The sequence below is a fragment of the Sturnus vulgaris genome, chromosome 5, assembly GCF_052056855.1.
Source record: "Sturnus vulgaris isolate bStuVul1 chromosome 5, bStuVul1.hap1, whole genome shotgun sequence".
NCBI classification, from domain to species: Eukaryota; Metazoa; Chordata; class Aves; order Passeriformes; family Sturnidae; genus Sturnus; species Sturnus vulgaris.
In genome coordinates, this window is record NC_142247.1 from 56,633,723 (window position 1) to 56,648,361 (window position 14,639).

Genomic DNA, 14,639 nt, shown 5'->3' on the forward strand with positions numbered 1-14,639 from the left:
TCTCAGAGTTGAGCCTAACTAAGACAATTCAGTTAAGGCTTTCTGTCCAAAGCTTTGGGAGGTGGGAAGCAAATGCTTCTACAATGTAGTTAAGAACCTCATCAGGTATCCATTAGTAAGTTGAAAGAAACTTAGAATAGCAAGTTCTTCATCAGGAAGCATTATTTCAGGCTTGGAACATTAACAGACGTTTGTACTGGACAGACAACTCCCTTGAATATGAGTGGATGGTAGTTTCTAAACAGAACGAACATTTCCTATTACGATTAACAACCGTTCATACCACAACCTGCTACACCCGGGAATTAAATGTGAGTGAATGAGCAATACAGAGAAGCTACACTCCTGCAGGTTCCTTAGGGGCTAATACTAATGTAACTGGCTACACCTGTACTAAAAAACCTTAAAGATCCTCCAATTGTATTCCATGTGCTTCCCAAAATGCCTACTTTTTCCTTTTAATTTAGTACTCATTAAATACAATGCCTACCCTCCAGCTTGCAAGATTTTGCGACAAATAGGCCCATCTTTGACAATTACAGCTGAGAAAGCACAGAAGAATAAGCAAGATAAGATAAAATTAACTTGGCAAGTTAAGAAACATCTAGATATAACAGCTAAAGAAAACTGACTTAAAGAAAATTGTCACAGGTATCTTAATATCACTAGGCATTTAAACTACCATGCACAAGACTAGCTTAGACAGCTTTTGACATAAGAATCCAACAGAATCAGATTTTGTACAATATTCACCTAGGTATCTATCACACATACAAATTTTCCATGCACTGTGACTTAGTTGGAAAAAAAGTCCTCAGAAACATGTAGATGTCTGATCCTTATTACTCAACAGAATACGTCAATCCTATTTACGGCCTTTTTATGTCTCCTTACCTCAGGGTACTGTTTATAACTTCTTCATAGTCAAGCCTAAACTGTGCTCTTCTTAGCTGTATTCTACAACCCCTTGTTATACTCCCTGTATCCACCACCAAAATGTATTTGAAACTTTAATCACCTCCACCAAACACTGTACATGGATGGTCCTTATTTTATTTAGAGCTATGACACTCCTACAGGATTATATCCATTTTAGTTCTTACACTTGCCTTTAAGCTTAGAGACAACACATAGAAAGTTGTGTCAATGCTATGCTTATAAGCTTTCCCTCTGAAATAGCACAAGAGAAAAGATGAAAAATTGATTGTAGTATGCTTGCTCTGCAGTAGACAGAAAGCCATTATATTACACACAGGCTGGAGGCTGTAGTGAAAGTCCTGTATTCATGAGTTCTAGAGAGTACTCACATAATTATGAGCCATTGTGGATATGTGTTTGCCAAACCTACTCTTCACCACTTTCTAAACTAGTTTACATAGTTGATGCAAGTATCTATCAGAAAGACCTGTTTACCTGCCTTTGAAAAGTTAAGTTGATGTAATTCTTCCTTTAGAGGAAAGTGTATTGTGAGAAAGGGGATGTTGTTGGGTTGGGGTTTTTATTTCATGTGTATTCCAATACAGCTGAGTGCTAGAATGCAGTGCTGAACTGAAATACAGTACAAGGCTGTGGGGTTTTGGTTCTTTGAGAGTTGTTTGGGTTGCTTTTGTGATTTTGTGATTTTTTCACTGACTTAAAAGAAAAATAGGCATAACAACACATCAAGGTATTACCATCTTAAAAAATTTAAGGCACATTCCAACAAAATAAACTTTTATTGAATGCAATATTAGGCATTCTATTTTGTTTAAGGGAACAGTGCTTCCCTCCCCCCCAGAGAGATTCCCTTTGACAATTTCCAAAAGCTGTATTTCAATTACAGAAATATTTCTCATGATTAGAAACAAATTTTCCTCGAAACAAATTTTCCTTGAATTATGAAGTGCAACTAAATTGTTCCAGAAGATAATATCTTTCAGTAGGCACTAGAACAAGAAGCCTGCAAGTTGTTTACAGTTGCTGGGTACAGTGTTATGTTCATTCAAATTTTATAGTAACCCATCTAGAGTGTTGTTTTTGAAGATTTATATAAAAAGTGGGATTTAAGAATACAGAAATGCAGCTTAAAGAGCAGGTTGTCACCATTGAAAAAACAAAGTCTTAATGGCAACCTGTGTATTTCATACCACTTTCACGGTATGTCAGCTAGCAGAGGCTTAGTCCAATAATTTAAAACTTTAGATAGGAATGTCTTTTGGTTCTGAACGCAGATCATAAGTCAACATGTTCAGTATGTGAAGGCTCAGCTGTTTCACTCTCTACTTCCTCTCCTGTGAAGTTAAAATCACAATTAGAATACAAATCTACTATCAATTATACATAAATAATTAATTATATAACTATGATTTTTGAAATTAGGATTTTTTTAAAGAGAAACCCAAATTAACATATTTATCATGACCAGAGAAGCAATTAAGCCATATATAACACCTACTTGCACCATTCACCTAACCTAAGCTTGTATTGTTTTTTTACTATATGCAAACAAAATTTTTCAAATAAATTGGTATTATACTATTAGTAGAAGGGAAAAAAAAATCAGCACAGGCACTTCTATTCTAGGCTTTCATTTTCAGCTATTCAGTGAATTTCCTCCTTTCCACACAACCTGTCAGTAGCAGTTCTGGTATTTGAAAAAACTGTGCATGTCTTACTCAGAATTGTTTTTTATAGTACAAACTGCTCAGTTCAGATGTTAAAACAACTTTAAAAAAAACCAGAGCAATTTTATTCTATTAGAAAAAGCATTATCTAAACAAAAAAAACCAAAAAAACAACCTAAGCCAATTTGTCAACCTTTTATTTTACTTTTAGTCTCAAAATGTCAGACCACATTACCAAAGATAGTAACTGATACCCTGCAAATCTGTATGAGAGAAGTACATAACTGATTCTAAAGGACTAATAACAGTAAGCACTGAGAGTAAAAGGAATTAACTAAGTGGCCTTGAGAAGTAATACAATATCCATCTTTACAACTTATTAGTACAAGATGAAAAATCAGTCTTGGGGATAGAAATGGGAGGACAAAAAAACCACTCAAACAAGCTAAGAAGTGTAAAGAGAACAAAGGTATGAAATTAGGTGTCTCTCATCTATTTTTCTATAGCTATAACTGCAAAATAATTCCATCTTTCTCTCTGGAATTGTAAAAGAGGCCTAGATGGAGTAATGGAACATTTAATGAATGTAGTTCTGTCCATACGAGTCAACACATCCTAGAAAAATGACAGCTGAATTTTTTGACTGAAGCTATAATTTAAGTGAAGCTAAACAGTTGTCTATGACTGACAGGTGGATGTCTTCCCCATTTTCACCTTAACACCAGCTTTGGCATTTACATAATCACAAAATAAACAAATTCAGCTTTGTTATCCAGCAAAACGAATTCCTAATTATTTTTTTAATTTGCAATTTTCTGAGATTTCAATGAGTTGAAGCTTGCATGCAATCAGATAAATCCTTAAGTCAACTATAATTAATGATAAAGGAAAGAAGAGAGGAGGACAAACTCATTTTTTGACAGTGGAAATTTGCTAGCTTATCTTATGTAACAAAGCCAAACCCTTAAGTGACTTAAAAACACAACTTTGAGTTAAGCAAAAATGTAGCAACACAAGAGCAGAATGTTTAAAAACAAAACTATCTTTAAGCAAAAAACAACCACATGTCAAAGCGTGGCCTACACTATAAACTATTAATACAGACCACGCCTGTACGAAGATGAGAAATAATACAGAAGGGTTTACAAGTAACTAGACCCTTAAACTTAAATAAAATTCCAAATTGTTGATACAATTTTTTTTAAATTGTCCCTGAAAAGCTACTTGCCTGGTTTTACAGTTTGAACACAGGTTCCATCCTTATCTTCAAACCCTTTGGAACATACACACTTGTAACTACCTGACGTATTAACACAGTCTTGATTCTCTTTCGTGCAGACCTTTTCAGGAAGGTTACATTCATTTATATCTAGAGATAGCACACGGGAAGAAAGAATCCACTGCAGTTATTTTGATATAAACCTTATTTGCGCTCAGTCATAAACAAAATTCTATTCAAATACGAAAAACACTGAGTAGCAGAATTCTGCTGCAACAGATTTAACTTCTGTTAAAATAATCTAATTCTTCATTATTTGAACTGTTTCAAAGTTACTCAGATAACACCCAGTAGTGCTTTTTAATGTTTTGCAGTCCCTGTATGGAGAAATGTATTAAGTTATATTTGTCACAATTAGGCAATTTGTCTTAACCTACTGAACATTTTCCCCACAGTCATTTTCTATTTATGCCATCAAAATATAGCTAAAAGGAACAGAGCTTGAAATACTGCATTATCACAGTCAATAGCTACTTCAGGTTATGCATATGTTCTGCTATTTCCCACAGAGGAAGTCTAATTTCACGTTAAAATTCACTAAGAATGAATATGATTTGAACTTGGACATTGATGGATTATCAGAATGCCTGCCTTTCTGCTACAAAATGAATAGAAACACAGATCTGATAAAGTGGTAAATAAGGGACAAAAGACTCATATAGCTGTCTCCTGAACCTACTATAAAATACCTTGTTCCTTCGTACCAGGGCTCACTTTGAGATTTGTCAAGCATATTAGCTCAGTAATATAAAGGAAGTTATTGAGAACGTCCTTGCAGCTAATACCAGAACGACTGGGTTCATTCTGACAGGCATGAAAGCTGAAGCACACAAATGTGAATGTACTTATGAGCTCCTCATCATGGCAAACCAAGAGTGAATTAACCAGAGTTCTACCAAGTACTGCTAAATCCACCAACCTGTACACTTCTCATCTTCCTTCACGTATCCAGATGCACAGGTCTTACATTTTTCAGAACCTTCTCCTGTGCAACCAACACAGCTGGCATCACATGCTAAAGATAAAATATTTTATGTATAAAAAAATGTTACATCTGGGGTTTAAAATAAAATACCACCCTTCAAGTCAGGCAGCTTACCCACATAAGGAATCATAGAATGGCTTGGGCTGGAAGTTGACCCTAAAGATCATCTAGTTCCAACCCCGTGCCCTAGGTTGGATGCCTTTCACTAGACCAAGTAGCTCAGAGTCCCACCCAACCAGTCTTTGAACACATCCAGGGACAGGGAGTTCATAACTTCTCAGGTCTGGTGCCTCAACACCTCCATAGCAAAGATTTTCTTCCTAATACCTAATCTAAGTCTACTCTATTTCAGCTTGAAGCCATTCTCCCTTGTCTTGTCCACTGCATGCCCTTGTAAAAAGTCATTCTCCACCTTAGCTGTAGGCCTCTTTAGGTACTGAAAGGCCCTGAAGCCTTCTCCTGTCCAGAATGGACAATCCCAGCTCTCTCAGACTGTCCTCATAGGGGATGTGACCCACTTAATTAAGACCTTCACAGCTATCCTCTGGACCCGCTCAGGCAGGTCCATGCCTTCCTTACGTAGGAGGCCCAGAGCTAGATGCAGTACTCGAGGTGGGCAGGCGTCTCACAAAAGCCAAGTAGAAATAACCAGAAATTTCTTTGTTTTGCTCATACAATAGGTCTAAAGCCTCATGTTCCCCATGCCCAGTGAGGATCAGACCACACTGTACCAAATACCTATCATGCATTTTCTAAGCATTACTTCTAGCATTAGTTTAGGATTCTAGACAGTAAAATACAACAGCAGATTGAAAAGAAACCTTTGCATGAGAAAGATCCATCTGTGTTCAAACAATACTGGTGATCTTTGCAAGGAGAAGCAGCACATTCATCTATATCTGAAAGATAAACAGTGACAAGTTACTTAAAGTAGTAATGATTAAAAAGCCAGATTAAGAGTCGAATGCTATAAACTGACTGCATTGAGAATAGCTGTTGTGATGGGCTTGGGGTCAAGTATGCAACAGAACTAGGATGGCAACATACAGGGTTTTGTTCAGCTTAAGATTGTATTAGAAAATCAAAACTGATCCTCATTTGCTTTGCGATGACAGTAAGATGTATCAGAAACTCAAGAGCTCAAATTAAATAAACTTCCAGGATACCTGCTATCCTTTTCATTTTCAAGTCATGCATTTATGCAACTATAACAAACAAGCAGACAGACCATAGTTCTGGAACACTATTTTCTCCTGTATTCCTACATTACTAAGTTACATAACTTTTCATATGACTAAAAAACTTATACTAATGCACATACATGCAGCTCTTAGTATTCTACACAAAGCAAATTGGAACAAACCAGATTATGATTAGGATGAAGCTGAAAACCAATTCTACTGCAGAGTTAAAACATGCAAACCTTATGATTTTGAGGAAAGTTAGATTAAAAAATTCAAACAAAGAAGGGTATTTCAATCTCTCTCTTCCTGTCATTGCCGTCACTCTCATCGTGTTGCTGCACCTATCATTCATACTGATTACTCAATTGATTTATAGTCCATTAGTGGCAATAATTATTTGGAAAAAAACCTAGCTGTACAGAAAACAGTACTAAAGCATCTTAATAATGCCCTGGGAGTGTTCAGTAGTTGTCTAAGCAGGTATTGCAAGACCTATAATTCAAGCCCAGTTCTCACCAGCACTTTGTAAAGGAAGCAGTGTTTATATAATTTCTAAGACACTGTTTCCAGGCATTATATTAGAGGTCTTTAAAGGGTCACATTCAAGCACTTAAACAGAATGTGTTACTCTCTCCTATTGCATTCCTGCATTGGGAGTATTTTCAATGTTCGCATTTTTACTGAAATGTTACACATTTATCTCCTCATAAACCAAGTTAAATGCTAAGATAAAAACAGGTAAGAGATTAGTGGAAGCACTGAGCTTGATGTCTCCCAGTATTTCTGTCCAACAACAGGAGAAGTTAGCATGCATGGCTTTTAGTGAAGTGTTTGAATTTTATGAAGGTTGAGCATTTACGACAAAATTATGTGAAGGTAAATGTGCAATTTGTACAAAATATGTAGTTAAGTTTATACCAATCTTCTACTAATTGACAAAATATCTAAAGTCAAGAGCAGGACATTGTTTAGCATTCAAACAAGCACCATGAAAACTCATCTAAAAAGAAACACCCCTATTTGCTGCTCCATGTATTCCACTAAACTAAAAAGACATACAGTAAACAGTATGATAAAGATAACTATCATCACCAGGCAATCAGTGGTGAAAAATACTGCTTTCCTGCAACACAAAACAAGTAAGGAAGAGAGAGACTATTAAAACTGTAGAAATCTAAGCTGACAGATCATTTCCATAAAACACAATAAAACTATAAATAAATATACAATAAAATAGGAACTACTACTACAATAAAAAAGGAAGTGATGTCATCTAATCTTACTAGCCATTGTCAGTACAAAAATAGCTTGAAGTCTACCAAGCATTACTCACCCACACAAGCTCCACCTTCATTTTTAATCCAGCCTTCTTTACAGTCTTGACAGTCCTTGTTACTTGAACCAGTACAAGTCTTACAGGCAGCATGACAGGCTGAGAGAAGAAAACTACAATCTGAGTTTTGTTGAGAGATCCCAAGACAAGTTCAGGCACACAAACTCTCAGAGACAACTTTATTTAGAATTCACTGGAAGCAGTCATTTTTTAGTAGCTTGAAACTCCCATTCACAAGCCAGCACTTCAATAAGGTCAAGATTTAATTTCGAAACATGCAGCTATCTGACCAAAACAACTGCAAAATCCCAAAACACCCCGGGAAACCAAATCTAGCAATTAGTTATTTGCACCACTGAGAATACTGCCATGAAATTCTAGTGACTAGAAGTGGCAAGTCCAATTTCTAAAGTATCTGGAAAGAGGAGATCAGGAAGGCAAACTTAGCTCAGTCCCTCAAGGCTGGGACATGAGTTTAAACATCAAACTCTGCAATTCTCTACCTAATGAATCCTCACACTACTTATATTTAAAACTAGCTATGAGAGCAATGCGTGAAGTGATTTAACTCTGAAGAACTTCAGAAGGAAATATACTAGAAATATGTATATGCAGCTATATATGCATATTGTAGACATATATATATAACATGCATATATAACACACTCTATGTAACATATGTATATTATGTATTGTAATCTAAAATCATATAGAATTACTACACAACTAGATTAAAAAGAAACCAAAAAAACCCAACCCAATACAGGCAATTTAAAAACAATCTTATTAGACCCCAGGGTCAGGATGTAGCTGTTGCAGAACCTCATCAAGAGTCTAAGAACAATTGAAAATCTGACCAATGCAAAATTTTATTCCTATGACCTGACTTTGTTGCAAAATTAAACTTAGGCATATCTAACTGGAATCTAAGTAGTTTGCAGTACAGATGAACTGTTTCCATGCCCATTTATTCCATTTAAGCTTATCTGAGACATGAAGAAAACCTAGCTTTTAAAGCAGTCTAGTATGTAGCAATTTCAGCTCAAGATTTTAACAGTACTTTAGGCAGAGAAGCAAAGAAGCAAAGATTGTTATGAATTCTGCTTCTTAAAGCAGGAAAAAAAATTAAAAATGAAGGGCAATGTGGAAAGATGACCTAGCAAAACCTTAGAATTCCACTAAACTGACTAACATGTCTTTTATGCTTAAAGCTGAGTGGCCAAAGTATGTTTTGTTTCTACATTTGTTAGTTTCAACTGTTTCTAGTTTTGCTTGCAAAAACTGAAGCAGTAACACAAAGATATAAGCACATCATTACCTGTACAAACAGAATGTGTCTCATTTCTCAAGGAACTGAAGTAACCACTAGAACAGTCCAAGCAAAATTGTCCTGTGTACTCCTTCTTACAGCTGCATGAGCCATCTCCACCTCGGGTACCGTCACCGTCACAGTGGCCATTTCCATGGCAAGGTCGTTCTGATCCACCATGACAAGCTAAAAAAGGATCAAAAATATTTTTAAATCAGATGTTTAAGGAAATAACTTTCTACTCTCAGACACAAGCACCTGAAGTCCCTCCTCCTTCACAGAAAATAAAATAAAAATTAATTTTAAAATGTCACACAAAAGCAGAATGTAATTTCCAAGAGTCTTTTTCGCTCTTGAGAGTAACCAAAAGTTTTGCAATAAGGCAATGCTCAATAATATATTCAAGTATAAGGGAAACTCAAAAACAATCTCCAGGAAAGTATCAATTTGATTTTGGGTAAAGATCATGGCTCAAATTTTTATTTATTTTCATAGCTTCCTGGATAAAATTGGTATCTTTATTTTTTCTTGATCTCTGAGAAGGCTCATATCACATTTGTAAAAATATACTGGCTATCATTTAGATCAATATAGGGAACGGGGACCTAATTTTACCAATATATTAAGTGGCCAAAATCGATCTCTTAACAATGTGTACAGTTTTAAAGATTTATAAATTTTACCAGCTCCAGAGGCCAAAATATCTCTCATCACTTTTGCAAAGACCTTTCATCTCCCATCTGCTTTTACCCAATTTTTCTCATGGCCTTTTTAACTGAACCTCAGTTGCAAGTTTCTTAATTTAAACCCTGGCAGCATTTGGGTTGTTTTACTCTTGAAACTGGTCAAGGATTCTTGTTTACACAGATTGTGCAAGGTCACCTAAACAACAGACTTCATGTTACAGAGAGCCTTTAAGGATGGGTCAGGTGCGGATATGAGCATCAGACGGATTTTTTCTACACATCTCCATACCCTTGACAGCTTTGTACATTACTGTATGCCCAGAAGATATTTATTCAGGCAGGATATTCACAAGGTAGCCACTCAATTATGAGGCAGCGAGCAGGTACATACTACACAGCAGCCTGTGCCTCATACAAAATAGATCACGTATTTGCCCATGACAGTATGGACTGAAACAAACAGGCAAAAAAACAGTATCGGCTACTGAATGTTTCAGAAGAAAAATTACCAAGGCAATCTGGTCCGTAAGTTCCAGTAGGACAGCAAACTTCTATTGTTTCAATGCAAAACCACTTAAACAGATCTGGATACTTCTTCTTTCTGTATACGAAAGACATTAATTTACAAACAAAAAGAACAAAGATTCTTTAAAAGCCAACTCACACAACTGAACCAGCACAACACAGGAGAGAAACCTATTGCATATGACATATTAGAAACCTATTTCTTCCGAAGATTTCAGGAATTAATTTCTAGAAGTCTTCCAACTTGAAAACGTACCTTTTAAAATAAAATACTATTAACAAGTTCTACTCAAATTTTATAGATATATTTAAGAAAAAAGTGAAATAAGAGAAACAAATCAATTCATCTTCATATGTGCACACACCCCTTTTTTTAAACACCTTACTTTATTGAGAAGGTTTACCTAGAGTTTAGACAGTCTTATTTATGTCTTTCTCTTATAGATAATTGCTGTATCTTTATCTCAAGTATACAGAAGATAGCCCAGAAGAGATGTTAACATTTGTTCAAATTATTGGCAACTTGACGATAGGGTTAAAATTTCTCCCTTTTTTAGCATTGATTGAATATTATTTAGAAGACATTTTTAAAATTAAGAAGTTAGTTATGTGCTATGTGAGCACCAGCATACCGTTGAGTCTAGCTCCCTGCACCTCACAGGACTTCCTACCCTAAACTAGTCAGTTAAGTGAGCAAGAATGTCCTCCAGATGATTCCAGAACTCTGACAGGCTTGGTGCTGTGAGGAATCTGTTCCAGTGATCGACCACCCTTTATGTAACAATTTGTAAAAAACGCCTAAGGTATTCATGGGCAAAGAGACTGTCTTTGGAAACTGCCACAGAAACCAAATGACATTTGGATACTGCAGGTTAAAGAAATGAAGGCAAACAATCAATTGCGTGCACTCAAAAGGTCTATTAAATACAGAAGCTTTCCAAAACCCAATGTATTTTATGAATGGTTTTTATTATTTTAAGAAGTTTACTTTGTCAAGTTTTCTAATTTAATGACCAGTTCTGCAAATTTTAGCCAAATTAAAGACTCTGGGTTGCATAGTTTACCTTTCTGGAAGGCATGTCCTATGAGGAGCACCTAAGGACTCTGTGCTTGTCTAGAAGCAGGTGGAGGTGGCCTCATTGCCCTCTGCAGCTTCCTGAGGAGGGAAAGGGGAGAAGGAGGTGCCGATCTCTGTTGTATTTAATGACAGGACACAAGGGAAGGGTTCACAGCTGCACCAGGAGAGGTTTAGACTGGACATTAAGAAACATTTCTTTACCAAGAGGATGATCAAACACTGGGACAGGTTTCCTAGAGCGGTGGTGGAGGCCCCAAGCCTGTCAGTGTTTTAGAGGTGTTTGGACGATGACAACATGCTTTAACTTTTGATCAGCCCTGAAGAAGTCAGGCAGTGGGACTAAGTGATTGTTGTCGGTTCTTTCCAACTGAAATATTCTATTTTCTGGTCTGCTATTCTATTCCATTCACGATGTGTTAACATATACGCAATCCTATATAGTTAGGTAAAAGGATAAAGCAGTCATTTAGAAGGAAGTGGAATATCAAAAAGCCTTATCCAGTTATGAAACATTATAATGACAGTTCACCCTATTGAATTCTAACTAACTAGGAGTGCTGACAGTCTAAATCAGTGAAAAAAACCTAGAAGAAATGTGATTTGGAACTAAAAAACCAAAACATTAAGAAATCTAAATGTTACACTGTCATCTATGCAGACTAAGACTAGTATACAAAAAGCTTAGCTGTAACACAAATCTCAGTTTAGCTTAAAATGCAGGTAGAAAAGTCAGCTGATACTCTATCATTCTCAAGAGATCCAACTTGTACACTGATTAGCACCAACTATTCCTTTGATTGCCAGCAGAACAAAACGTAGTTTCAGGAAAAAAAAGCAATCAACCAAAAAACCCACAAGAATCAAAGAGACCCTTGCAGTTTTGTGACAAAGGAAAACAAACAAGGGACTAAATTTCAAAATTTTCCAATTGACACCCCACTGGCAAGTAAATAGACAGTGTACAAGAAGTAAGTGTAAATGCTTTGGTGCAACACTGCTGCAACTGGAAATCAGAAAGAACATGGTACAGCAGCACACGATACTAAAAGTTAGCCTGAAACCAGCTGTTGCCCAATGGCTACTCTCTTGAAAGGCAATGAAGAATTACACATACTGCTATTGTTCAGGCACAAGATTTAACATTATTAGTTCATCCTCTTAGATAGTTTAATGACATAAAGATCTCCATCAAGAAAATTATACTTACAATTTGAACCACCATTTCTCTATAAGTTCTTCATGCTCTTCTACCATGTTGTTACATTCGAAGTTACTACTGTCACACAGATTCTCTATGATCTCTACAAGACGAATTTCACTACAAGCAAAGAAGGAAAACCGTAAATTTAATTTAAACATTCAATACAACTCAAGACCTGACAGAGCAACCAGACTCCAGTAAGATTATTTCATCATTTATGGGGTACCCTGAATTAGTTTCAAAATATACCAAATATCAGAGTAAAGAATCAATAAACATTATTTCAGTAAACAAAAAAAACAAAACAAAACAAAAAAAAAACCAACACGCCAAAACCAAAATAAAGACCACAAGAACCTTGTGACTTGCTTGCATTTACTATATTTGCAGATTGTAGGTTTGATAGATTTTTAGCTTCCAAGAAAATTGGAGTGCAGTACTTTTCTCTTATGTTCAACAACAAATTTAATGTATTTTTATTTTATACAAGTCTGTGAATCTCACAGTAACATCTCAGTGCTCCAAGACAAAAAATGAATTTGAAATGCAGGAGAAAGGTACCAGGTTACTCCTCTCCATGGTTAACCAGATATGCGTACAGTAATCTGCTTTCTCTTTGGCACTGAAACAGTGACAATTCTAGGGAGGAGATACCACACACTGTACCTTTTATGACTAGCAATAAAGTATTGACTATTATTTAGATTCATTATTTTAAGACTTTAATGGGTCAATAGGAAAAAAATCCTACTATGACTAATAACATAATTAACTTTTGTTACTTTCAGAAACAAGACTAATAAAGGCAATACTAAAGCCTTCAAGTCCTTACTATAATCTTTAGATTACAATATAATGCAACGTTATAGTCATTAAGAATTTGAGGTTTGGACAAGAGAAACCTTAGCTGCTAGCTTCAATATTTAAGTTCCAAACAAGCTCTGGTATAGTGAAGTTACAAACAGTGAATACAAATTCAGCTGAATGAGAAGTACTGAGACAGCTCACCTGGACTCATACTTTGACAGCGTCTTCTCTTCCCAAGCAGTGTTTCCACCACCAAAGTTTTTTTTAGCTGTATCTGCTAAACCCTAAAATAAAAAGTACCAGAAATTACATAGGGTTTGTTTCTAACAAAAATTAAGGACAATAACAAATGTTTACATAAAAATTGCAAAAAGTGCCATGCATAAACTACAGTAGAGCTCTCAAGCCGCTGATCAAATTCCTGAGTGAAAACAGCAGCTACTAACAACATGAAAAGTGAGAAAGTGTATGTTACAGCATAGCATGATTTAATTTTCCTAATGCATTAACAAGGCCACGTTACAGGAAGTTTATTATTTATTATCATTTGAACAGAACCTCTACTTCATTCAGTTTACATAACAGCCTGGTCTGCATCACGTTGTAAGTTAAGCACACAACCGTACAACAGGGCGATCAGCACAGCTGTCTCCAAACACAGCCAATGCCACCAAACAACAGCTCGCAGAAAACCCTGCAGTTCGAGTGACCTGGCGAGCCGCAGCAGCCGATTGGCGTATGGAGAACACAAAGCTCCGGGCACCAGGCGCAGCAGCCCCACGCAGGCAGCGCAGAATTTACCGTGCCACACGTATGGCTGCTGCGAGTGGCAACAGACAGCGAATGTTCGGGGACGGAGCCTTTCATCAGCACTTCCCATGGAACCAGACACACTCCAACGGAGCCAGCCTTTTTGCACAAAGGGCAAGAAAACACCTTTGGCAGCAGAGATGGAGGAGCTCCGGCATCCGCCTGCCTCAGCACTGCGACTGCTGCCGGAGCGGGACCCGCCGCTGCCCCATCACAGGGCCGGGCACCGCCTCCAACGCGGCTCCGGCAGAGGAGCTCCCGTAGCGCGGCCTCTCGGCCCGCCAGACCTACGCCGCTGCTCGGCCCCGCCGGGAGCCCCCGCGAACCCCCGCCCCACCGCGGGGCCGTCCGCCCGCACGCCGCGGCCCACCTGGTTGAACCTGTCCACGATGCCCCGGCAGGTGGAGCACGCCAGGCGCCGCCGCTCACCGGCGCCGCGGACAGGCGGCGGCAGCAACAGGGCGGCACAGAGCAGCACGGCCAAAGCTACGCGAAACGGTCGTGGCACAGGACCCGGTCGAGGAGAGGGGCCGGGCCCCATGGCGAGGTCGCGGGACCCCTGGACGCGGAGCGGGGCCGTCCCAGCCGAGCCCCCTCAGCAGCGGCGGCGGCGGCCGCGCTCGCCCCGCCCCGGCCCCGCCGGCCCGCGAGCTCCATTCAGATTTCCGCGTCAGCCCCACCCGCGTACGAGCCGCGGGCGCTCGTTGGCCGAGGTGGCGGTGCGAAGGGACGTGGTCCAATCAGCGCCCGCCACGCTCCGGACCAATGGGAGCCCCCCGCGTGCCCAGAGAGCCGGGCGGGGCAGAGCTGTTAAAGCAAGCGACGCCCATCGGCCGCCA

General features: G+C 38.2%; 1 protein-coding gene across 1 annotated transcript; it reads right to left on the bottom strand.

Moving 5' to 3' along the window:
• Nucleotides 1-1,696: 1,696 nt before the first annotated feature.
• Nucleotides 1,697-14,469, bottom strand: CRELD2 (CRELD disulfide isomerase 2). The gene is made up of 10 exons (XM_014868935.2): nt 14,171-14,469; nt 13,192-13,274; nt 12,190-12,300; nt 9,889-9,980; nt 8,703-8,879; nt 7,385-7,483; nt 5,689-5,766; nt 4,802-4,897; nt 3,832-3,972; nt 1,697-2,270 (listed from the first exon to the last, which is right to left on the bottom strand). The coding sequence occupies exons 1-10, from the start codon at nt 14,339-14,341 to the stop codon at nt 2,212-2,214; spliced, it is 1,107 nt and encodes a 368-aa protein (XP_014724421.2). The 5' UTR covers nt 14,342-14,469; the 3' UTR covers nt 1,697-2,211.
• Between the last annotated feature and the right edge of the window lie 170 nt (nt 14,470-14,639).

Bases quoted from the DNA above. Each gene is read 5' to 3' on its own strand.
- CRELD2 (XM_014868935.2), bottom strand. From the start codon at position 14,341: ATGGGGCCCGGCCCCTCTCCTCGACCGGGTCCTGTGCCACGACCGTTT. The intron at 9,981-12,189 runs GTAAGTATAATT...TTTCGTATACAG, and splicing joins GAGAAATGGTGGTTCAAATT to AAAGAAGAAGTATCCAGATC. The intron at 8,880-9,888 runs GTAATTTTTCTT...ATCCTTTTTTAG, and splicing joins TTACGGACCAGATTGCCTTG to CTTGTCATGGTGGATCAGAA.